Raw genomic sequence first — 24,486 nt, forward strand, 5'->3', positions numbered from 1 at the left:
TCAGAATACACATTTTTCTACATGGTCCAGAAATTCTACTCCTAGGGTTATTCCTGAGAGAAATGAACACCTATAATCCCCATGCAAAAGCCGTACACCTGTGTTCACAACAGCATTGGCTCAACAGCTTGAAAAGCAGAACAAGTTAATGACTGAAAGAAATGGACAAAAGTGGACTGTCCACATGATGGAGTATTACTTGGCAATAAAAAATAAAGTGATGCATACTGCAGATTAGCTGAAACTTGCCAACACTGCAACAGTGTCCTAGTTAGGGTTTCTATTGCTGTGACAAAACACCATGACCAAAAAGCAAGTTGGGGAGGAAAGGGTTTATTTGGCTTACACTTCCATATTACTACTGCTCATCCTCAAAGGAAGTCAGTACAGGAACTCAAATAACACAGGAACCTGGAGGCAGAAGATGATGCACAGGCCATGGAGGGGTGCTGCTTACTAGCTTGCTCCCCCATTCCTTGCTCAGCCTGCTTTCTTATAGAATTCAGAACCACCAGGCCAGGGATGGCATCACCCACAATGGGCTGGGCCCTCCACCAATCACTGATTAAGAAAATGCTTTACAGCCAGATCTTATGGAGGATTCCGTCAATTGGGGTTCCCTCCTTTTGGATGAGTCTAACTTGTGTCCAGCTGACATAAAACCGAAGCCAGGACAGATAAGTAGAAGTCGCAAACACTACACAACATAGAAATAAAGTCATAATTATTTTCCTGGCCCCATTCAACAAATGCCAGTCACTCTCCAGCCCTAACACAGTAGTTAAAAACTCACCAGCAGAACTGCCATGTGACTGTCCTGCCCCTCCCCCGTCCTAAGTTGTTTCCAGCTAACTTACTCTCAGGTACCAAACACTCCTGAGAACTGACCATGCTACCCTTTTCCTTAACAAATGCTGTCTCAAGAAACTCTGAGCACACCCATTTCCACCTTTCAAGTCTTTTCCAAAAGGACACAAATATCTTGTAGAAACATAAGAATTTGGCTGGAAGATCAAGAACTGCAAGTTCAATAGAGAAGAAAATACCACTGTCAAGTGTTGCGGAATAATAAGATGTGTTAATTCGTTTATGTTGAGGGATTTTTGTTTAATGATGCAAAGATGTGTTGCATTCTTTTATGTTGCATTTGTTTAACTCGGTAAAGCTGTGTTACTTTGCCACCCTAAAATACCGGATGGGTCTAATAAAGAGCTGAAGGGCCAATAGCTGGGCAGAAGAGGGATAGGCAGGGCTGCCAGGCAGAGAGAATAAATAGGAGGAGAAATCTTGGCTGAAGAAGAAAGAGAAGAACTAGGAATGAGAAAAGGAGAAGGAGAGGAGGACACCAGGGGCCAGCCACCCAGCCACCTAGCCAGCCACAGAATAAGAAAGAAAGATATATAGAACAAAGAAAGGTAAAAAGCCCAGAGGCAAAATGCAGTTAAAGAGAAACAGGATAATTTAAGTTAGAAAAGCTGGCTAGAAACAAGCCATGCTAAGGCCGGGCATTCCTAAGTAAGAATAAGTCTCTGTGTATTTATTTGGGAGCTGGGTGGTGGGTCCCCAAAGAGTAAAAAAAAAAAAACGCCAACTACAGTCAAGGGCATTTCTGCTTATACCAGAAAGTGCCCTTGGGATGAGTCATCTACACTGCCAACTTGTCTAGATTGGCATCCCATAGGACATGAGGGAAGCACAGCTCCAGAAGCATCTAGGAAGGCGACTCCAGAATCTATTGAGTCATGAGGGATCTTGACCTGATGAAAGAATTCATCCAAGAAGGATTCATAATGGCCGGAACTATTAGGATGTGGGCCTTGGTGGAGGACAAATAGTCACTGTGACAGTGTGTCCTTGGCCTGGACTCTTCCTTTTCCTCTGCTTTCAGTCCACTAAGAGATCAACAGCTCTCCTTGGCCACAGCTACCCACTGCCTCGATGGTCTGCCCACCTGAAAGAGGCCAAGGGATCATGGACTGAACTCTCTGAGACAATGAGTCAAGATAAATCTCTCCTCCCTTCAGATGTCAGTCACAGGGGTAGGAAGTTAGCTAACACTCCCCTTGACTGAAGCACGACCACCATGGCAGAACTCAGTCACGGGCCACCATGGCTTCTCTCCATTAGGTCTCAGATCTATAGGAGTGCTGAATGCTTGAGTAATTTCAAAAACGCATGGTCCGGTTCCGATTTGAACACTTTAATGAAATCCAGCAAGGGAACTGCGGAAGCAAAAAGATGTCAAAGGCGGAACCAGGATTAGTTCAGAATTCAGCAAATTAGTCTAGCTGGCTTCGAGTTTCAGTTCACATCCCAGTTTAAATATAGTATGTATTTAATATGATGTGAAGTCATATTTTAACACCTCCCAACTGCGAGGACTTTGCAATTCTAATAGAAAACACGCCATAAATTAGCCTGAGGTGACGTGTCGCTTTCACGTGTCTCAGAGTGTGATTGTCTGGAATGGATCAAGATTCTAGAGATTTTTCCCTCATTCCTTTTTCTTCTAGATCCTGACAGCTTTTACCTAAAATATTACTGTCAAATCAAAATCTTCTCCTCCTGAATAAAGAAACTTCCTCCAAACTAATCAAGATTTACACGAGGCTTTCAAACAGGTAGCCACCAAGACAGGCACATGATGAAGGGAGGCGCCTCTCCCGTTCAGTGATGGGTCCAAAAGCCAAACTCCCAATAAGGTTTGCTGAGTGGACAAAAGTTAACTTGAGATGCACCTGGTATCATAAGCGACACAGGACACATCTGGAGGAATTGCCACACCAGTCTACCACCCCACCCCACCCCACCCCCATGCCACTGTGTTCCATCTCTAGCTGCATCTGGGTGTTCACACCCTAGAATGTTCCACTGTCATTTCCACTTTTATAAGGCCATGAGGCAAGATGCCAGATGGAACCAAGCCTGACCCAGGATCCTTGCTGGGAAGCAGGATGGAAGAAGGTTTTGTCACCCATCCAGGGCAGAGTCCTCTGTGACCTCAGCAGCTTGTTTTGAATTTGGTGTTTCTACAAAGATCATTAAGGCTGGAGCTCAATGGCACTTGGTTACACAGGAGGCCTGGTGGCTCACGGGAATGACACCCATGCTTAGTAGTGCCTGCTAAGCCGCCTGCAGACTTCTCTCACATTTCCTCTCAGCAGCCCTGGAGGCAGGCAATAGTTGTCTTGTGCTGAAGAGGGTCAGACTGGTTGAGGAACTTCAATGGGGGCATCTTCCCTGCCTAGTGCAGGGCTGGCACGAAGAATAAACCTCATTCCCGCTTCCATCTCATGCCAACAAAGAATGAGTTAGACATCATGGCTCAGCTCCTGTCAAAAACACCATGTGGAGGAGTGGGGCATCACTTAGGGAATGTGGCCAGAAGAGCTTTGCGAGACGAGACAGGGCAGGATCTGAGGGCAGCCTTCCTGGCCTAGGCGTCCAGCCTCTAGGAAAGAGCTCAGTAATGCAAGGATCTGAGGAAGCCAACAGGAAACGAGGGAGGGGTGGTCGGTGGAGAAAGCAAAATGGTAGGGATGGGTTCTGACCCATTCCCCGGCCCAGGCAGAGATATCCGTGGTCTAGGGACATAGCTTTCTGATGGAGTGTGGTTCTAATGACCTACTTCTGTACAACTGAGCAATCTCACACTGAAGGGCTTCTAACAATGACATGTAAACTCTCACAGGTTCTGTGGTTTAAAATTCTGGAGAGTGAAGTCCATTCACTGTTTGGAGCCTCAAGCTTTGTGACAGACTGACAGACAGACAGACAGACAGACTAGTGTGGTTGAAGCTGAACTGGCAGCAGGCTGAAGTGCCAGTGGCCCCAAAAGCATCTCTCTCTTCATGCAACTCTTGTGGACGCTTTGCGAAGATTGCCTTGGGCTTCCTTACCACACAGCAGCCTTGTCTACCATCTTTATATGACAACAGAAGCCTGATGAAAGTCCAGACAAGAAGCCCTGTGGCCTCCTGTATCCTGTGACTGGGTGTCGTGAGTCTCAGCACAACATACTTTGCTGTGTCACAAAAGCTGAGCCAGTTTCTGGGAAAGGGGACACAGCTCCAACTCCCAAAGGGAGAGGTGCCAAAGGATTTGTGACCTCACTTTAAGAGGGCCAGACTGAGGTTGTAATAGAGACAGAAGGGAGGGGACCATCGATGAGGTGGGCGCTTGCACTGGGAAGAAGGATGCACTCCAGTCACTTCCTCCCAAACCACAGCGTGTTCCTCAAGAGAAACAGGCAGGCATTGGCACACCAGAGTGAGGTTGAGGGAAAATCTATAAAAGGTTCTGAGCCACTTGGGGAAGAGCAGTCTGACAGATCAGCTAAGGAGGACAAAGTATCTGTCCTTGGAGAATTCCTTCAGATGCAAATTGACCTAAATTGGGGGCCAGCTGACCTCTTTGAAAAAAAAAAAAAGGCACAACCAGAGTCAGGTTTCTGTCATCTGAAGATGAACTAAAATCTTGGTCCCGTTCCAAAACCAAGATAAAAGCATGGTTCTCCAAGGGTCACCACAGCTTTAGAACAAATTAGCTTATGGAGGAAGAAACAAATATGGGAAACACCTTCGACTTGACATCTGGGGTGGCTGAAAGGGGTCAGCATCATAGGGCGAGTCCAGGGCGCTGCCAGGCGTGCAGCCTGCTGGCACTGCAGAGTACTCCAGCGCTGGCCCAGGTGGCTTGTGGGAACCCTCAGAGGGAAAACTGCATCAGCGTTGTCTCTCAGGCTAAATGGATTGATGCCAGTCAGAGCAGCAATACCTGTCCCAAAAATCTGTGGACACGTTGTTTCCCCAAACTAATCTTTGAACTATTGGTTCAAGTTAAAAAGGTGTGCAGCAGATTCTGGGATTAAATAATTTCCAGTATTTATCCTTTTCCTGATATGAATTCCTGAGTTTGGGCTAGGCACTGTGAGAAAGGAAAGATTTTCCTGCTTCCCTTGCAGCTTAGGTGTGATCACGTGACTAAGTTCAGGTCACCAAAAGTGTGTGTGCAACCTCTTGGTCATTGCCTTCAAGACTACCTGGTCGCCCCCCTTCTGGCTTCTGGTCTGATGTCTGGGAAACAGGAACTGTTGGAGCACCTGTTGGGGCACCTGTTGGAGCCTGATGAGGGCAGACTGTCTCACTGGCAGCCATGCCAGGCTTTTTATGTGAGTGCTGGGATTCAGACTTGGGTTTCCATGGTTGTAGACCAAGAGTTCTTACACACGGAGCCATGTCCTCAGCCACATAAGTTCTGTCTCTGGATATATTCTTCCATTTGTATAGAGGCCCAGCCCCACACATGTATCTGTATTCACTTTTATTTATCCTGACTGGGCAAAGATTTCATTTCTCAGAAGTTTCACCATACCCTGCCAAAAAATCCTATCATCCTATGCCTGCCTGCTGCTTTCCCAGAGGTCGGTTCATTCCCTGTTACAACATTTATCACTATTTAGGGTAATTATCAGGAGAGGATTATGTTTCTCCATTGCAAAACTGTGAGCAACTTTGATCTGATCTGGCTTTGAATTTCCTCCAGTGCTGGGAGGGGCTGGTCGGTCTCAGACAATGCAAATAGTGATGTAGGAATGAGTCTAGGAAGGGTCAACAGAGGAGAGTGTTGATGGAGTCAGCAAGTGGAGGGTCACAATCAGTCTATGGATGGAGGTGTTCCTGCATCCTCCAGTTACACAGCTGCCCTGGGCTGTTGAGAACCAGCAGAGCAGACTCAGAAAGAGAGAAAAGCAGTCAATTGAACAGGTGACCCCACTTCCCTGAAACGTGGTCCTTCCACTCAGACAAGGCACGCTCTGCAAATGTCTGGTTAGCCTCTCCCGTTCCCCAGGGACCAGAAGGAGAGAAGCCAGAGCTTGTGCAAGACAGGCATGGGGAGACGTCGGCAGCAGCTCAGCAGATTATCACCGTGGGTAAGAGACCAGGAAGCAATTACTGCCATGAGTGCAGAAGCGGTCTGATTTGCTTCCAAATGAGGGGTGTTTCAGAAATCTTCAAACTCCTGCTGCAGTGGTTAAAGGGAAGGACGATTCGGATGCAAACACTCAATTACCACGAAGAAAAGCCCACGGGTACAGAAAAGCGGCAATCAGCCGCTCCCAGCCTCCTTCTGTTTCTTCCAATGAAGTCAGCATTTTCTGTCTTTCCCAGCCCAGCTGGGATTTCAAATTCTTAAATTAAAAGCAGAAGGGGGAAAAAAAACCGGCTTTTTTATTCCTCTTGCTAAATGGACCTCCAGCAGTCTTCGTCCAACTAAAGCTGAGTGAAATCTTTAAGGGATGACTTTTCCTCAGGACCCCTCAAAGGAAGTTCTTGACATCACTGGATAGCCACAGTCTTAGGACAAACAATATCCACCCATCAAATCCCAGGTTGTGGGACACTCTGGGTCATCTATTAACCTAGATTTTTCTTCGTAGCAATCTCTTTGCCATCCCTACTTAGAAGAACTAGGCTAAAATGAGCAGCTCCCCCATCCCAAGCTCTCTCCTACATGTCTAGTAATTATCTTTAGTGGCCCAGTCGCTTGGATGTGTTTAGTGACAGACAGCAAAGGTCTTCCAAACCATACATGCTTCTTCCTCTCAATGATGCGGGCTGGTGTGGGGCTTGAGGCCGCAAAGCAGAAAGCAAGCACAACTGGCCGGTTCCTCAGAGCCTCCAGTCCACCCAACTACTGTCCCTGCAGTGGCCCGCACAGGCCACCTTCCTTCTTGATGCCCTCGTCCACTTTGTCGCTGTGCCTTGTTGATTCTGATTTTACTTCCTCCCTAAAAACAGTGGCTCAACTAGTCTCACTGTTAACACCTTCATGTGATGGTTAAATCTTGATTACCAATCTGACGGGACTGAGGGACAGTGAGAGTTCCCACAGCATACCACTGGGCACGCCTGTGGGGGCATTTCCAGAGATGACTAGATCATGAGAGACCTAAGCTAATCAGGTTGAACAGTGAGACTGTGGGAGTGCAGGTGGGGTGAGGGTGCAGGTGGAGGTGGGGGTGCTGGTGGGGGTGAGGGTGCAGGTGGGGGTGGGGGTGCTGGTGGGGGTGGGGGTGCAGGTGGGGGTGAGGGTGCAGGTGGAGGTGCAGGTGGGGATGTGGGTGGGGGTGGGGGTGCAGGTGGGGGTAGGGTGCAGGTGAGGGTGCAGGTGGGGGTGGGGGTGCAGGTGGGGGTGAGGGTGCATGTGGGGGTGGGGGTGCAGGTGGGGGTGGGGGTGCAGGTGGGGTGCATGTGGGGGTGCATGTGGGGGTGGGGGTGCAGGTAGGGGTGGGAGTGCAGGTGGGGGTGGGGGTGCAGGTGGGGGTGGGGGTGCAGGTGGGGGTGGGGGTGCAGGTGGGGGTGCATGTGGGGGTGGGGGTGCATGTGGGGGTGGGGGTGCAGGTGGGGGTGGGAGTGCAGGTGGGGGTGAGGGTACAGGTGGAGGTGAGGGTGTAGGTGGGGGTTAATTGGGGAACGTGTGCCTCCAGTAGCATGCCTGTGAAAGGTATAACTTAGCTCTGTTCTGTCATCCTTCTGTTTCCTGCTGCCATGAAGTGAAAAGCCTCAGGTCCACACACTGCCACCAGTGTGACACTCTGGCCTGCCTCAGGCCCACACACTTCCACCTTGAGACACTCTGGCCTGCCTCAGGCCCACACACTTCCACCTTAAGACACTCTGGCCTGCCTCAGGCCCACACAACTATTTCTCTGTTTTTATTTTGGGGTGAGGTTCTAGTAGTCTGGAGACCACTGAAATGCAAGAACTGTCTTAGAGTTTCTATTGCTGCCATGAAACACCATGACCAAAAAGCAAGTTGGGAGGAGAGGGTTTATTCGGCTTACATTTCCACATCACTGTTCATCACCAAAAGAAATCAGGGCAGGAACTCAAGCAGGGCAGGAACCCAGAGGTAGGAGCTGATGCAGAGGCCATGGAGGGGTGCTGCTTCTGACTTGCTCCTCATGGCTTGTTCAGCCTGCTTTTTTTTAAAAATAAATAAATAAAATCCAGGACCACCAGCCCAGGCATGGCATCACTCACAATGGGTTGAACCCTCCCCCACCAGTCACTAATTAAGAAAATGCCTCACAGATGGATCTTATGGAAGCATTTTCTCAATTGAGGTTCCTTCCTTTCAGGTGACTCTAGCTTGTGTCAAGTTGACATAAGACCAGCCAGCACAGAAACCCTGCACCTTAGTAAGCACACTGCATGCCTTGGGTCTCCTTATGTCAGCCAACATTCTACTGGTCAAAGGCAGCCTGGGACTCATGAGCAGAGGCATTTTCTTTGGCCATTCATTCTGCCAGTACAGTGAAAAGGGTCTCAGAGAGCCAAGAACCGAGAATGGTAATCCAATCCACTACACAGTGGAGAAGACCACGTTCTGAAGTTCAGCATTAGCTAAGTATCAATTCTTTCCATGAACCACAAATGTTTGTAATAAGCACAGAATCCAGAGTTAGCAGTGGTAGCTGGATATGGTGACCAGATGCCACCAAGACACTTTCTCCTTGGTTCTATCAACTAGCCATAAACATCTTCCCTATAAGCACAGGCTCCAGTAATGTGTCAGGGCACCACAAAGACAGATTGACCGAGGCATTGTCAACTTGACAGAGCCCACACTTATCTCAGTGGAAAGCTTTGGTTGGGGAATCATCTAGATTATAGTGGCCTGTGAACAGGTCTGTGGGGACTGTCTTAATTGTTCACTGATACAGGAGGGCTCAGACCACTGTGGGTGGCACCATCCTTAGGCACGAGATCCTAGGCTATATAAGAAAGCTAGGTAAGCATGAGCCAGAGAACAAGCCAGAGAGGGAACCAGCAAGCAGCATGCCTCCATGGTTTCTGCTTTGGGATCCTGTCCCGGTTTCCCTCAAAGATGGGACTTGGAAGTATAAGATGAAATGAAATAAACCCTTTCTTCTGCTAAGTTGTGCTTATTACAGTAACAGAAAAGAAACTAGAATAGGCCTAGAGGGGGTAAGAAAACAAGGGGGGAGTGACTGTGTGCGGAGGTTCCACCTCTACCAACTCCAGTTCCAGAGCCACTTGGGGACAGAGCTAGGGAGCTAGGGAGCTAAGGGTGGCACAGGTATAGGAAACAAGTCTCTTGAAATACAGGTTGAGAGGTATCCTTCAAACCCATCATGGTCCTACCACCTTCCACAGAGGCAGACCAGCTCTCTCCCCAGAGGGTTCTTCTCAGTAGCCCCAGGCCTTCCCCTGTCTCCCTTGGGTCATGTTACTTGGTCTGTCCACTTTGATGACTCTCCAGCCCTTCACATCCGTTACTAGTTCTGGTGTCCCATAAAGGGCGTGGCTGTGCTTTAGTGAGAGGCCACTTCTTGGAGACTGCAGTAGCCGGGTAGGACTGCCGTAATGGTAGCACTGACTTGTGGGTGAGGCGCTCAACAGTAGAAATCTACTGTGGCACAATGTGGGAAACTAGACATCCAAAATTAAGGTCCTGGGGAAGGAGCTCCTTCTGAAGGCTGTGAGGACAGTCTGCTCCATGTCCTTCTCCTGGCTTCTGGTCTCTTGGCCATCTCTGCTGCAAGCATCCTCCTCTTCTGCTTGTGTGTCCCACAATGTTCTCCCTGTGTGTGTCTGACACCTAAATTCCTTACTATAAGGACACTAGTCATATCAGAGACCCACCCTACCCTAATGGCACCTCATCCTAACTAATTATATCTTCAATGATCCTATTCTTAAATATGGCCATATTCCATGGAACTGCAGGCAGGGTCTGGATTTTGAAAAATTAATTTTAAGGAGAAAAAGCCATAATTCAACAAGAGAGCAAGACCCCAGTATGCTCACAGGCCGGGAACCTGATCACATATCTACTGAGAGAAATGTCCAAGTTGCGAAATGCTAACACTTAAATTCCAAGCTCCAAGCTCCAAGCTCCAAGCTCCAAGCGCTCTCTCTCTCTCTCTCTCTCTCTCTCTCTCTCTCTCTCTCTCTCTCTCTCTCTCTCTCTCTCTCCTCTCTCTCTCTCTCTCCCTCTCTCTCCCCCTCTCTCTCACCTTCCCTGATGCATGCATGTACACACCACACACCCACACGTGCACACACGCACACACACACACTACCCGTGCAGAAGAAACAGCACCAAGCTGTCATTGCTGGCTTCTGGTGAGGTGCCAAGCCTCAAACAGCCTTCCATTCTCCTGAAGCCTTATCACCAGGGCACAGCAAGAAAATAAAGATGCTCTGCCAGGTGCGAAACTCACCCACTAACTCCCTGCTGGGGTGGCTCCCTAGGCAGAACTCACCTCAAAAATGCTATAGGGGGAGTCCAGCAGCGAGGTACTCCTTTACTGAGCAGACACATGAGCACCAAGAGGAGGAACATTCCCATTTCACAGTTCCCCTTCCCCTTTTAGCTCACTGCACCTGGAGCTAGACTGTTTCCTGGAGTTCTAGAGTACCACAAGGTAGAGGTGACGGGGTGAGGGGGGGTGGGGGGGGTGGGCAGGGTGAGGAGCAAGTCTCTACTCAAGTTCACATCTCGGATCCCTACTTGCTTGCGTATGCACTTGGCCTAAGTAGTCTTTAGCTCTTCATCCAGGAGGGGGCAAGAGCTCAGGCCGCTGGGGTGAGGGTGGGGTTGTGAGAACAGAGCAGGACAACCTAAGGAGGATGTAGACAAAGGTCCCTGAGGCCAAGCGTGAATTCCAGCATGGGCTGTTCCTATAAAGTCCTGCGTGGTCCCCTTCCAAAACCTGGCTGATCACCAAGACCTGGGACTAGAACACTAATCACAAGAGTCCCCTTGAGAGGCACTCCGTGTGCAAGGTATCTAACACCTTGGGGTCCCCTGCAAGGCTACAACTGAGGTTTCTCCAGGGAGGCTCCCCCTCCAGCCTCACTTCTGAGCTCAACTGCTGGGAGACCTCAGTTCCTCGCTGGCTTTAGGCTAGAGTCCTCCCTCAGCAACCTGCCACAGGAGCCTCTGCATTGCGGCGGACACCATGGAAAAGGCTTTCATTGGAGAAAGCAAGGCCGAGGAAGAGGGAAGGGAACTCACGACCTAAGCCTGGGAATGGAACCCCGCCACGTTTGCTGCACTTCTCTTGTTAAAGGCAGGTTCTAATTTGTACATCCATTCACACAGCATCATTCACACGAGTCAAACGGTGGGAGGGTCCCAAGTGTCTACCGACAGAGAAATCAAATGTGGTCTATCAATGAAAAGGAGCACTATTCGGCCTTTAAAAGGAAGGGAACAGTCATCCATGCTATAAAATAGATGAACCTTGATGACATGCTAAATGAACTAAGCGGTCACAAAAAGGACAAATGTCATGTGATTCTACTTATACAAACACCTGAAACTACCAAGTTAATCAAGGCCGAGAGTAGAAAAGTGGTTACCAGGGTTATGGGCTGGAGTAGAGAACATTTTTTTTCCTTTGTTTCTTAAATACGTTCAGAATTTCAAGATGTAAAAGTCCTAGCAATTGGTTTCATAACGGAAAAATAATTTCTGCCACTGAACTTTAAAAAGTTAAAGTACTTTTCAAAAGTTAAGATAGTAAACTTTAAGCATTTTTTCAAAGGGGGGGAGAGAGAGAGAGTAGAGAGAAGAGAGGAGGGAGGGAGGGAGGGAGGGAGGGAGGGAGGGAGGGAGGGAAGGAGAGAGAACAAGAGAGAGGGAGGAGACAGAGAAAGAGAGAAGGAACTAGCCAAACAATCCAGATCATTTACAAAAAGGTGGGATTACACACAAGCATGAGTGTCAGGAAGTGCCATCAGTAGACACCAAAGCTACATTCTGGTAGCATTGTCAAGGTCATCAGAATGGTGTTCACCACCATATGCATGGCAGCTGCTACATCTAAGATACACAGCATCCTAGTTCCAAAGCATAGCACAGCCACAGTGAGGCTGTCCCAACGCTATCCTTCAGAATAGGATTTTCTGCAGGTGATGTTGCAGATCAGTGAAGCCCTGACAAACTCTGAGCCCACCACAAAGTCTCTAACGCATCACACACAGCATGCTTCAACACACTCCCCTAGTCTCCCCTGGGTCCCAGGGCCTAGCAGACTGCGTTGACGGTTTCGGAGAGGATCCACAATGGATGGAGGCTGATTTCCACCTACTCAGATTAGGAGGAAAGCATTCTGAACAACTCATGTCCTTGCCTTGAAGCCAGTTATATTCACTTCTTCCAAATAAACACTGTGAGACCTCTCTTTCTTTTCTCACATCAACTGAAAGCAAAGAACTTGTCAAAGGCTAGGGAGCCCAGGGGGTGAGCTCACATGTAGAGGCGCTGAGCTGAGTACCCGGCACACTGAAAGCGCTGAGAATCCCATGAGGCATGAGTGTACATTCTGTCCAGTGAAGAAGCCTTTGAGATGCTTTAGGAAGACACTGCATGCAGCCCTGTCTCTCAACAGCCCAGTACAGGGCAGACTTTCTCACAGGACTGGTATCCATTAGGCATGCAGCAGGGTTAGCAAGCAGTTCACATTTAGAGGCTACAAATTGGACCCTTGAATACTACACTGTCATTTGATGCAGGGAGAGAGACACCTCAGGAGGGATGTAGAAACACAAGCTGGCCAATGGGATTCACCTCTAAGACTTCCTCATATCTTGTACTTACTTTGGGACACACTCCTTAAGAGAGAATGGCAGAAACTTTCCTACTGAACACATGACACCAGTACTTCTCATTACTTTAATAAACTGTGGGTACTTTCATTCACACACTGAAACAAAGACACGGTGTGATACCACAGAGTGCAAGATAAGCACAGGTAAGCACACAGAGATTTTTTTCCTCATTTGTCAACACTTATGGACCCCATTATGGGTGAGGCACTGGGCTACTAGTTAGGACGCCTGGGATTAGAAAGGCAAAAGGGACACACCTTCCACATCTTGGTAGCTAGGAAAGATTCCCAGCACAATGGTCACCTCACATGGAGGTGTTACTCATCCCCTGATGTCATTTAGGTAGTGACTTAGAAGGGAAGACAGCTCTATGTGCAGTGTCCCTCAAAAGTCAGGTCACTGTGTATTTGTCTGTCACCAACCCTTTTTCCTTTTTCTTCTCCTGTATGTTTTTTTTGGGGGGAGTAGGGGGGGGATTGTACCAACATGGTTCAAAGTCTTTAATTTGATACTGAGTGACTTCACACATGTCCTGGGGGAGGCAGGGTGTCTTAGTCACTTCTCCACTGCTATGACAAAATGCTCTGACCAAAGCTACTTAAGAGAGAAAGGTTTGTTTTGGCTCACAGTCCCAGAGGGACAGAATCCACCACGGCAGACTGACAATCAAAACGAACCACAACAGCCATCATGTCCGAAGCCAAAGGCAAAGCTTGGGTGCACCACCAACTATTTCTCAAATCTCTGTGTCTATGGCAGTGAAAGAGAAAAAAGGAAGCGGAATTAAACAGCACTAACTTCAGCCAGATAGCCAAGGGGTCACCAGCCATCCCTCTGAGCGATAAACAATACCTCAGTCAGCAAAACAGCACAGCAAACTGGAGAAGGGGTGTTTCGAACATGACCACCCAGTAGAACGCAAAACAATGGCCCAAACAAATCAGTATCCCTCACTCAAAGCTTTGATCTGAAGTCCTTTTCACAAAACACTCAAGCACAAGTGAGAGTAAGGTACATAAGAACACCAGATACTAGGCAAGAAACAGTCTTCACGGGCTGGAGAGATGGCTCAGAAGTTAAGAGCACTGACTGCTCTTCCAGAGGTCCCAAGTTCAATTCCCAGCAACCACACGGTGGCTCACAACCATCTGTAGTGAGATCTGGTACCCTCTTCTGGTGTGCAGAATACATGCAGACAGAACACTGTATACATAATAAATAAATAAATCTTTTGAAAGAGAGAGAGAGAGAGAGAGAGAGAGAGAGAGAGAGAGAGAAAGAAAGAAAGAAAGAAAGAAAGAAAGAAAGAAAGAAAGAAAGAAAGAAAGAAAGAAAGAAAGAAAGAAAGAGAGAAAGAAAGAAAGATCTTCACAAGAAAATAAGAAAATATCCTCCACACCTCTCAGGGTATTTAATTAACTCTGTGATTGCCACTCCTCATTGGCATTTAAGACTGGCTCTAACTCACATATGTTTTCCTTTATAAAAATTTGACTTTGTGAAGGATAGCCACACACAGTAATTTAAAATTTCTTAGGTAAATGGTGAGCTCAAACTCTCTCTGAGGTTAGGGCTAGGTCAGAGCAGTTGCTCTCAGACTCGGGCACTAGAACCACCCAGCACGGTATTAAAACACAACTTGACTGGGTCGTTCTGCAGTGGGGCCCCGGCGCCTGCATTCCAGGAGTGCCCACACATGGCAGTGGCTGCGGCGGCAGCCGGCTGCTCACTTATTCTTACTGTAGCACCGATGAAGAACACACCCAAGCAGTAAGCTTTCCACAGAAGAACCTTCCACTTCTCCCACCACTCGCCCCACTGAGTCCTTCTGCAGATGCTGGCAAGGCTTGTTCGGACGCTGCACATTTTCCCTTCTCTATGGCCCTCAGTCCTACGGACTTTAGAGGTCCTAATTCCTGCTCGGTCCACATCCTACTGGTGATGTGAGGATGGCTCATTTGCTCACTCATTCATGCACTTATAATGACATAATAAACAGCAACCAAAATAAAAAGCTAGGACCTTGAAAATAACCTGTATTTGTCCTCCAGGAACTTTCCCCTACCTATGTCCACCTCCAAACATATTACAAGCAGTTAAACCTCTTGCTTATCTTGTAGTTTTATTATGTCTACAAACATGACCACTCCGGAGAACACGGACAAACAAATAAGCTCCACCAACAAGCAACAATCTGGGTGAATTGTAGTCACATGACACTATTAATGGAAAGAAGGAGAGATCACATACAAATAGAACCAATCTGTAACATTAGAAACACTTGTTCTTCAGAATATCTTAAAATAGATGCACACTTAAAAAGCTTTGTACTTTGTTGTCACTGCTGAAGAACACGTGTTGGGAGCTGGGGATGCAGTTCAGTTGGTAGAATATTTGCCTAGGGTTGCAGCCCCAGCACCAAGAAAAACCAGGTACAGTGAGTGGCTTATGCCTGTACTCCCAGAACCAGGGCCGCGAGGAGGAAGGTTCCAGGTCACTCTTGGGTATGCACTGAGTTCTGAGGACAACCTTAGTATGAGAGGGAGGGAGGGAGGGAGGGAGGGAGGGAGGGAGGGAGGGAGGGAGGGAGGGAGGGACAGAGAGAGAGAGAATGAGCAGTCAAGGGAGGACGAGGGAGGGAGGGAGGGAGGGAGGGAGGGAGGGAGGGAGGAAGGAAGGAAGGAAGGAAGGAAGGAAGGAAGGAAGGAAGGAAGGAAGGAAGGAAGGAAGGAAGGAAGGAAGGAAGGAAGGAAGGAAGGATATGTTCACTGAACGAGATAACGTGAGTCTTGACAGGAAGGAGGGACATTATCCTTCAGTGTCCTTCCTCTCCCAGCTTTCAGCTGCAGCCTTCAGTTTCCACAAAAACTCCCAAGTCAAGAGCGTTTCTATGCACGCGCAATTCACACAAGAGGGAACCAAGCGGTGAGCAAAGGCCAGGGGGCGCTGGGGGCGCCAGTGCTCCTCACAATCAGACACACAGATGGATGGCAGCGTTTGGGGAGGCGATCATTTCATGACTACTAAGTTAACGAAAATGAGAAGAAAAAAAGCAAAAACCAGAGCAGCCATGAATGTGACTGAGCTGTCAGGGTAGAACTGACAGGCACAGCAGCAAAACCAAAGAGAAAATTTCAGCCAGCTGTGTGGAGAAATGTGGTCATGACTGGTGCAGGCATCTCATTCTGCAGAATTCATCCTCAAGAGGGATGGAGGGAAATGACTCACATGACTCTCAACAACACTACAACACGGAAAACCACAGAAAAGCAATTCAGTGGGCATGTAATACAACCAAGGACGACCATAGAAGAAACACATATACAGTGATCAACATATGAAGGATACCAAAGTCAAGACGGCAGGCACAATGTCATCAAGACTATGCAACACTCAGGATGACGGCGAGTACAAAAGTCACCACAGCTGCTCTTAGGAAGAGGATGTGGCTGCTTCCCTCCCACACCTGACTCCTGTGTCCAGTCGCCTTGGGTGGGGGGCGGGGGGCGGGAAGAGCAGCACCTACCTAGGGAACTCTCGCAGCTCTCCTCGTCACTGTTGTCTTGACAGTTATTCTGTCCATCGCAGATGAAGCTCTTGTCAATGCACAGGCCATTCCTGCAGTGGTAGCGGGCGGTGGAGCAGAGCAGTGGGTTTGCTGCTGTGGGGAGAGAACACAGTGGATCACCAGGGAGCCCAGCTTATCCCCCTGAGGACCCAGGAGACTTCTCTAGTCAGAGAAGCGGCAGGGTCAGGTTATATGCATAGTCCATCCCAGAGACTGGCCAGCCTATGACCTGGACAAGATAAGCTTTATTCTGTCCCCTTCTAAACCCCTCTCCAGGTCACTGTTATGATGTCCTGTGACCACACCAACACAGCCAGAGGTCAAAGCCTCCTCTAAACAGTCAACCCTATGTTGAGTCTGAGGCAGAGCTTAGAACTCATGGACTTTATTTGTGGAGTCTACAGGGGATGGCTGGTGACAGAAGACACAGGAGAACAGCAGAGGCAGAAGCAGCAGTCAACTTGGGGACCTTCTGCCTCTAAGGAAGGGACCAGCTGATGAGATTCATGAACCATGAGCAGTTCTTACATCTTCTCCCTCCTTCTAGCTTTAAAAAAGTGTGTGTGTGTGTGTGTGTGTGTGTGTGTGTGTGTGTGTGTGTGTGTATCTGCCTGTCCTTGTTATGTGTGTGTGTGTGTTTCTAAGTATGTGCATGTGGAGTCCTAAGGTCAACAGCAGGTGTCTTCCTTACTTGCTCTCCACCTTATTTTTGAGGCAGGGTCTCTCACTGGAACTGAAGCTTATGGATTAGCTAGATGGTGAGGCAGCAAGTTCAGGAGTTCTTCCTGTCTCTACCCCATCCCCACTCCACAGGGCTGAGATTACAGATCAGCAACCACGCACACAAGTGAGTGGATGCTGCAGATCTGCTTAGGTTGCTATGCTCATGTGGAAAGTACTTCACTAACTGAGCGATTGCCACAGTCCCTCTGATGCCTTCTCTGTAGATCAGACTCTTCATTCTTCCAGGCCTACTAGCATAGAGACAGCCTTCATTTCTCCCTGAATTTATGCAGGGACTCTCTCTTGAGCAGCACCTCCCTGGGGGACCCATTCAAGGCCCTTTCAGGGACCTTAAAAGAAATCACAGTGCTGGGTTCTGCCCTTCAGGAAAGGGATGCCAACTGCACAATATGAGGCAGACACAAAACAGTGAAGAGCATGGATGCAATCCCCCCAGGAAAATAGTATTTCTACAGTAGTTTGTCTTGCTTCCCCATTCCATGCAGGACAATGGGGACAAGGCCGTTTCCAATCAGTGATGTGGCTGAGTAGAAATGTTTCTAGTTGCTGTGTGTGGTTGGTCACACCTTCAATTCAATTCTAGTACTCAAGGGCCAAAGGCAGGTGGATCTCTGTGAGTTCAAGGCAAGCGGGTCTATATAGTAGACCTTATTTAAAAACGAACAAACAAACTGTAACTAATCCCAACCCTTGGCTGCTTTCTCTGTAGCCAGGATCAGCTCTATAATCTTATGAGATCTAGGGGAAACTGCAATGTGTGGCCCAATGCTCTAAAATGGTTAAAAGTACACAAGGACGAGTGCAGGGCGTGACCAGATGTGCTGCTCTTCTAGGCTAAACAGACAAGGAAGAGTGCAGAGCACGAGCAGATGTGCTGCTCTTCTAGGCTAAACAGCAGTGTTCTAAGACCGTGGCCGTAGCAGGCCCATCACGGCAGTCCTCCTGCTTACAGCATTAATTTCAGCATCTTAAGAGACTGACAAGAAAACGTCCACATCTGACATGATGCAGAGAGTGCTAGGATTGAGTGTGAGCCACCACCCACAGCTCCTAGAGGCATTTCTACTCAGCCACCTCACTGATTGAAAACACGGTCCTGGGCCGAGTCTTGTCCTCATTTCCCTGCAAGGGACAGGGAAATAAGGCAGACTGCTGGAGATGTACTAATTCTCTATGAGGCTGTTTATGTGTGGTTCACTAGCTGAGTCATCTAGCTATGTCCTAGACCCCCAGAGTGTGTGGCCTAGAGAAGGAAGTGACAGTGGTGATGATGATGATGATGTGGAGTTGTCATGGACCTCTAGGAAGAAACTGAGCCTGAACCTAGACTGCATGTGGCAAGAACAGAACCAGAGAGGGCACCAGGCCCAGCCCTGAGGCTCTGCGTAGTCTAAGCCAAGTCAGGCCAGGTGCCTCTCCGTGGTCCTGGACTGGAGGGTGTGAGTTGGAATCCATCTGCTTCCCTCCTCCCGAGCTTCGTTGAAATACTCAGACATCATAGCTTTGTGGACTTGGTCAGCGTCCATGCTTATAAAAACCTGAAGCATGACAGATTGTTTTTGCCTTTTCATTCAAGGGGGAAAAGTCTAATTTGAAAGGTCAGAGGAACTAGGGGGATGGGGTAAGCTGGAGACCTGGGTTCTAAGGATAAGGGACTAGTGTAAAATCAAACAACAGTCATCCGGCCTGATAATGGAAGAGTTAATTATTTCAATCACTGTGGGCCAGAGAATGGCTCAAGTTAATCAAGCTGGAACCATGGTCTGACTACAGCCAAAACCCAAATGGGGGAATCCAAAACCACAAATCACATTTGGTTTTCGTCCATGGCAAATCTTCAAACCTAGCCTTCTGCTCATCAGCATCTCAGCACAGTGGCCTTCAGCTTCTCTACACCCTGGTAGGTCATGTCTATGCAGTTAAAACATCAATACCAATCAGCTCACTCAAACAGCCTGGAAGGATAGGCTGACTGGTCCAGGAGGAGGGTGGGGCAAGCTCACATCAACCTCTGAGTGGAGACACTGTGAGGGTGTCAGTCTCAGAGGCTTTTGAACTTTCCCAAGGAAAAACTGACTCTGTCTTGTGTGTGACTGCTTATCTGTGTGCACAGGCACACAATAGATCTGCATATGCTTCTATGTGTGTGTTTGAAAAATAAGACATAGGTTGATTTTAATGAGTTCAACCAACAGGACCAGTAGCCAGAATATATAAGGAACTAACTTTGACAACCAAAAGGCAAAAGTCAGCAAGGCAGAAAAACAGGCAAAGGACACAGAAAGCATTTCCCATAAAAGGGTCTGCTAAATGGTCAGTAAAACCTTGCCGATGATGTGTAACGAAGCATCAGACTGGCCTAAGGTCCTAAAGTTGTTGATGATGATGTGGAGGGAGAGGCTCTCTCCTGGACTCTGAAAGGGAAGCAGTTGGTGGGCCCACCTTAGAGATCATTTTATTAATAGCTAGTAATTCCATCTCCTGCTCGAAAGAGACCCTAAAACAAATTTTAAAATGTATGCTGAAGCCACTATCAGAAAAAAAAAATAGAATTGACCCAAATTGTCACTAATAAGATATCAAATAGAGTTATAACAATGAAACAGTCTACAGCCTAAATCAGGTTTTCTTGTAAAGGACCACTTATAGTTACATAACTGAAGTTTTGTTAGTCATTTGATTTTCAGCTATATTGTGATGTCTTCACTTGGCTATTATACTGATAATTCATAAAAAAGGATATTGCTGTCTTCTAATAAAACTTTATTTACAAAAGCAAATAGTGGGCCATAGAGTGTCAATAGCTATTGTACAGCATGGAAAAGTAAATAAACTGGTGTGAGTTTATTTCATATCACAAATAGAATAGTAAATAAGAAAAGCCAGGAACTAAAGAGTATGTACAGTACTACACTGTTGCCATAAAGTTACTCATGCAAAAGAACTCTACTTACTATTAAGGGATTTAAAAAATATATGTTGATGAATAAAAACATACATAGTAATGAATATCACCAAGTTCAGGGCTGTGGATGCCTCTGGAGAGAGGAGAGAAGGGTAGGAGCCCAGAGGGTCTCACCAGAGATGCCGAATTATATCTGGCAGAATTGTTTTAAAAATTCTGAAGCAAAGCAGGAAGTGAAGGATGCTTCTGAGACAATGCCGGGAACATCGAGTCCACTGTATTTTACGTCTCCTTCTCAGGATGGTTAAAAGAGGTCCCTGGGGCCGAGATAACAGTGCAGTCAGTGGAGTGCAGTGCTTGCCTTGCCCTGTGAGCTCGAGGATCTGGGTTCAGATCCCCAACACCCACAATGGGCCTGGCAACATGTGTCTGTAACTCCAGCAGTGGGGAGGGCAGAGACAAGGGGGTCCTGGAGCTCACTGCCAGTTGATCTAGGCAATCAGGGCACCCCAAGCTCACTGAGAGACTTTGTCTTAAAAACAAAACAAAACAAATGATAGATGGTACCTAGGGAGGAACAACACCAGCGTTGTCTAGTGGCGTCCACATGTCCACATGCAGGTACCCACATGTACATATACACACTCATGAACATACACACAAATAAAACAAAATTATAAAAGATTTCGCTAAAAATTCTTAATCCAGTCTGATAGGAATACTTTTGGCCAACATCTCCTACCTTTGGGGTTGCCAGGCATAAGACTGGCGCACAAGACACAGCTGTTCAGGATCTACAGACACACCTGTCACCCTAGGAGTCCTACTATCCCAAGATTGTTCTTTATGTTTGTCCACTGTAGCTCCAGGAGCCACAGAAACCCTAACACTTGAGCCCACTCTTGCAGGGCAGAGAAACAGGGCAGTGAAACACAGGATAGGGAAAAGACACACCACCCCGAAGCCAGCAGCAAGCGGGCCAAAACACACACGGCCACGGTGTGCCTAGAAAATGCCAGAAGCCTGAGAGGGGCCTCAAGCTTCCACCTCCCCTGGTGTTGTCTGCGTCTCCATTTATACAGGTCCTGACAAGCCCGGCCTTCCAGCTCCCGAAGACAGAGCAAACTAGAGGGAGCAAGCTGGAGGCCATTTGCCACCCTGCAGACAAACTAACCATAAGCAAGAAAGTCAACAAATACAGGAGGGGACATAAAAGAAAAAAATAAATGAATAAAGTTAAAAGCTACTCCAAGAATTCCAGATGGAGAAAATCGTTTCAAACGAGACTAGAAAGTTACAAAAGTGGAAGCCAAAGGCATCCCATTGCACAGCCCAGTCAAAAAAAAAAAAAAATGTTCTTTAGAACTACCCTGAGCAGCTATCAAAAAGGGTAGATGTTGGCAGAGCTGAGATGCAGCCCAATCTCAGAGAAAATGCCTGTCCTTGATGGTACACAAGCCATCAACGTGCAGTCTCTAGGCAGACTCGTTCACCAGGGAAGCAGATCTTCCCCAAAGCTGCAGAAAACTCAAGTTTTTTTCCATGGCTCTGTGGACTCTGCAGCGATTACTGTGCCTGGCACAAACACTGAACTGCAAGCTCACAGACGGAGCAGGAGACAGTGTGCCCTACAGGATGTGATGTTGTGGTCTCTTTAAGCAATACTTAATGTACCCCAAATGTCTGTGCTGTCTTCATCCTTTCTAAGTCTTACCGACCATTGACTAATGTGGGATTTTACTCAGTTAACTACAGAAAGGAATACTGTGTCTTGTGGTATCTATTTCACTGGAAATGGAGAAAAACTGTTTGTGGCAATCAGCTTAGCCGATGGAATCGCCAGCTCAGAAGGCCCTTGGGAATTATTATCATAAAAACACTGGGCTCTGATGGTTGGCTTCCTAGTCCACACTACACAAGAAATAGAGTGAGTCTTTCTTGACAGAGGGAGGGAACAGGTTCAGAGAGGAGCTAAGGAATCTGGCTGCCCCATTTTGGCCACACTGAACAGAGTGGATGGACCACAGGGACGCTGCAGTCTTCCAAAAGCAACTGACTGGCCATCTGTCTCCAGCAGGATTTAGGAAATGTCCTCTTTCGTTCATTTAAAGCCTCTCCCACTTCAAAAGGTTCACATGTAAATTGTCTCAGCTCCCACCCCAAGGTGTCTGCTACTCACTTCCTAACCTTATGGCCTCTGTAGGGACCCTTTCTCCCCAGTCCCAATTTCCTTGTGAAGTTTACAGTTGGGACAGATGGAGCATGCTCAGACATCCTCACCTCTAGAATGGGATCCATGGTCTCCACAAACCAGGGATGCTAACTACCATCTTGTGGCACATGGTTCCTCCTAGCCTCACACATTGCTCCGTCTGTAGCCTGGAATATGCTCACAGTTTGCCTGGGGTTTGTCTGCCAATAACCACACGCTTTTATGCTGCTTTCCATCTGCTAACAGGGCCTGTCCAGCACCCAGGCTGTCAGGCTTTGGCTCAGCAGTCCTCACTTCCACACTCCAATCGGACATGGCTATGTGCACCCACATTCTGCAAAGAGAATCTGTAAAAGGAAGAGCCATTATTCCTGGCAAGCAAGCCAGAGGTGAAGAGTGCCCCATCTCACCCGCCTGCCTTCCCACCTCTACAGTTTCAGGCATGTTAGGTTTGAAAAGCCCTTTAGAGGCAGTGTGGCCACTGGCAGGCTGCAGATATATGACTTGGGCAGTCTGTTTCCTTCTGCTTCATAAAGGTTTCCTGCACATGGATGCCTTTTGTCCAGTACTCCAAGCCAATTCCACAACTTCAGCCTTCGCTTTCCCGTGGATGGTTCCCTCAACACCCCTTCTAGTGATAAATATCTTCTTCCCAGTGCCTCCTGGAGCCCTCTGCTTGAATCCTTCCTCACCTCAAACTGCACACCTAATAGCAACACCCTCTTCACATCTCTGCACCCCAACTTTTTTCTCATTCTGTGGTAATTCTTTCCTTTAAAGACACCATCAAGTTCCAGTCCCCCAGGCATTAGCCCTGGATGACTCTTTCTGTCTCCCTACCCTGCACGGGCTGAGCACCAGCTGTTTATTATAAAATAAACCCCAAGATCTTGATTTTCCATCATGTTCCCAGCCTACAAATCCAGCCAGACATCTTGCTGCAGTATTTAAAAGTGAGGGTATGAAGTATCACTGGGCTCAGATTTCAGCTCATCCACTCAACAGCCATATGACACGGAGAGAACTATTTGAATTCTCTAGCTCTGGAATGCCTCATCTACAATGTGACGATAGAGACAGTGCCTGTGTTCTAAGTGTGTGAAGATTAAATCAGCCACCCTAGTCTGTGACCTAGAAATGCTTGGTATGTACACACCTGTCATAATTATTGTTGATGGGAGATAGTGGTGTAACAGTTGAGTTCACGCTTGTATTTATGCCACCTGAGTTAATATTTCAACTTTGCCACTTGTCAAGTATATAACCATGACAAGTTACTGAACCTTGCCTTGTCACCGTTGCACCCATGAGAGCACCCATGTAAAACACGGCCTCTCTGTGGAGGTGCCATATACAGCAAGGGTTCACAAACTCTCAGCAAAAGGGGTTCAATATGTCCTGGAAATAGCACAGTACAGCTTTTAGCCCTCACCTTGAAATATCCCATGGGACTGTATTTGAAGTAGTACCAATCCCGAGGCTCATCTTCTCCCAAATCTCCATGATGAGCCTCGAGGGAAGTGATCTCCCCCATCCCTGGTCCCCACAGCACTCCCAGCTCTGCATTGTTGTTAACTGTGGATGAAGATTCTCATCTCCCTGGGGTCAAGGATGCCGGTGTCTGGAGCGGACACATCCCTGCATCCACTGCCGTACCCCAAATGGTGTCTGCCATTGGAGACTGGAAAAAGAGGATGAGAATCTGCAGGACAGTCGGAACTGGGGCTAATGTGCCAGGCAAGACCTGAGTCTACTGTCTGCGAGCACCTGGGCAAACTAAAGGGGATGAAGACCTCTGTATGGTGAGACTCTATTCTGGCTACAGCGGGAAGGACGGCTGTCCAAGTCTTCCTATCGTCCTCATTCAGCCCTTTGACTAGTTACTTGACTCAGTCATTCAGAAATCACTCACTGACTATTGCCTCCAAATAAAGCACCCTGGTAGGCACCCAGAATAAACTGCAGCCGAGGCCTTCTTCATAAAAAGCTAACACTAGATGGGTAACAAGTAGCAGAGCGTAAGATAAAGCCTGAAAAGTCTTGCTTAACACATGCTAAGGCTGGGCCTGACAGCATGTTCTGCACTGGGAACACAGCCGTGGGCCACACAATCCACATCCCCTCGTGACTGTCACAATGAAGCAGAGGAAATGGCATTGAACATGGAGAAGAGTGAATTAGTGGGCGTGCAGGTGTATGGAGAAGCAGGTGGTCACAGGGTGCTCAGGGTCACCTTTCTGATGTGCTGTTTGAAGAAGGCCAAGGATAGAGTACGACAGTGACCCAGCATAGCCTTGACGAGCCAGGTACACTTCCAAGAAAGTAGGTTCTACGGGAGTCTTTAAGGAGACTCAAGGACATCACTTTGGAGCACTGGGGGACAGCTCCCCCACTGTGACACTCAGCTCCC

The 24,486-nt window shown here is 47.8% G+C and overlaps 1 protein-coding gene across 5 annotated transcripts in view; it reads right to left on the reverse strand.

Moving 5' to 3' along the window:
- Positions 1-24,486, reverse strand: part of Ldlrad3 (low density lipoprotein receptor class A domain containing 3) — a 242,004-nt gene that overhangs the window by 94,351 nt on the left and 123,167 nt on the right. For 3 of the 5 annotated variants that reach the window (XM_076570142.1, XM_076570140.1, XM_042275802.2), the window contains one exon: positions 16,174-16,308. In XM_076570142.1, the coding sequence (XP_076426257.1) occupies positions 16,174-16,308 (135 nt within the window). The remainder of the gene's footprint in view (positions 1-16,173; positions 16,309-24,486) is intronic. The other 2 variants (XM_076570143.1, XM_076570141.1) reach the window with 1 other exon arrangement.

This window comes from Peromyscus maniculatus, chromosome 4 (assembly GCF_049852395.1).
Source record: "Peromyscus maniculatus bairdii isolate BWxNUB_F1_BW_parent chromosome 4, HU_Pman_BW_mat_3.1, whole genome shotgun sequence".
Classification (NCBI taxonomy): domain Eukaryota; kingdom Metazoa; phylum Chordata; class Mammalia; order Rodentia; family Cricetidae; genus Peromyscus; species Peromyscus maniculatus.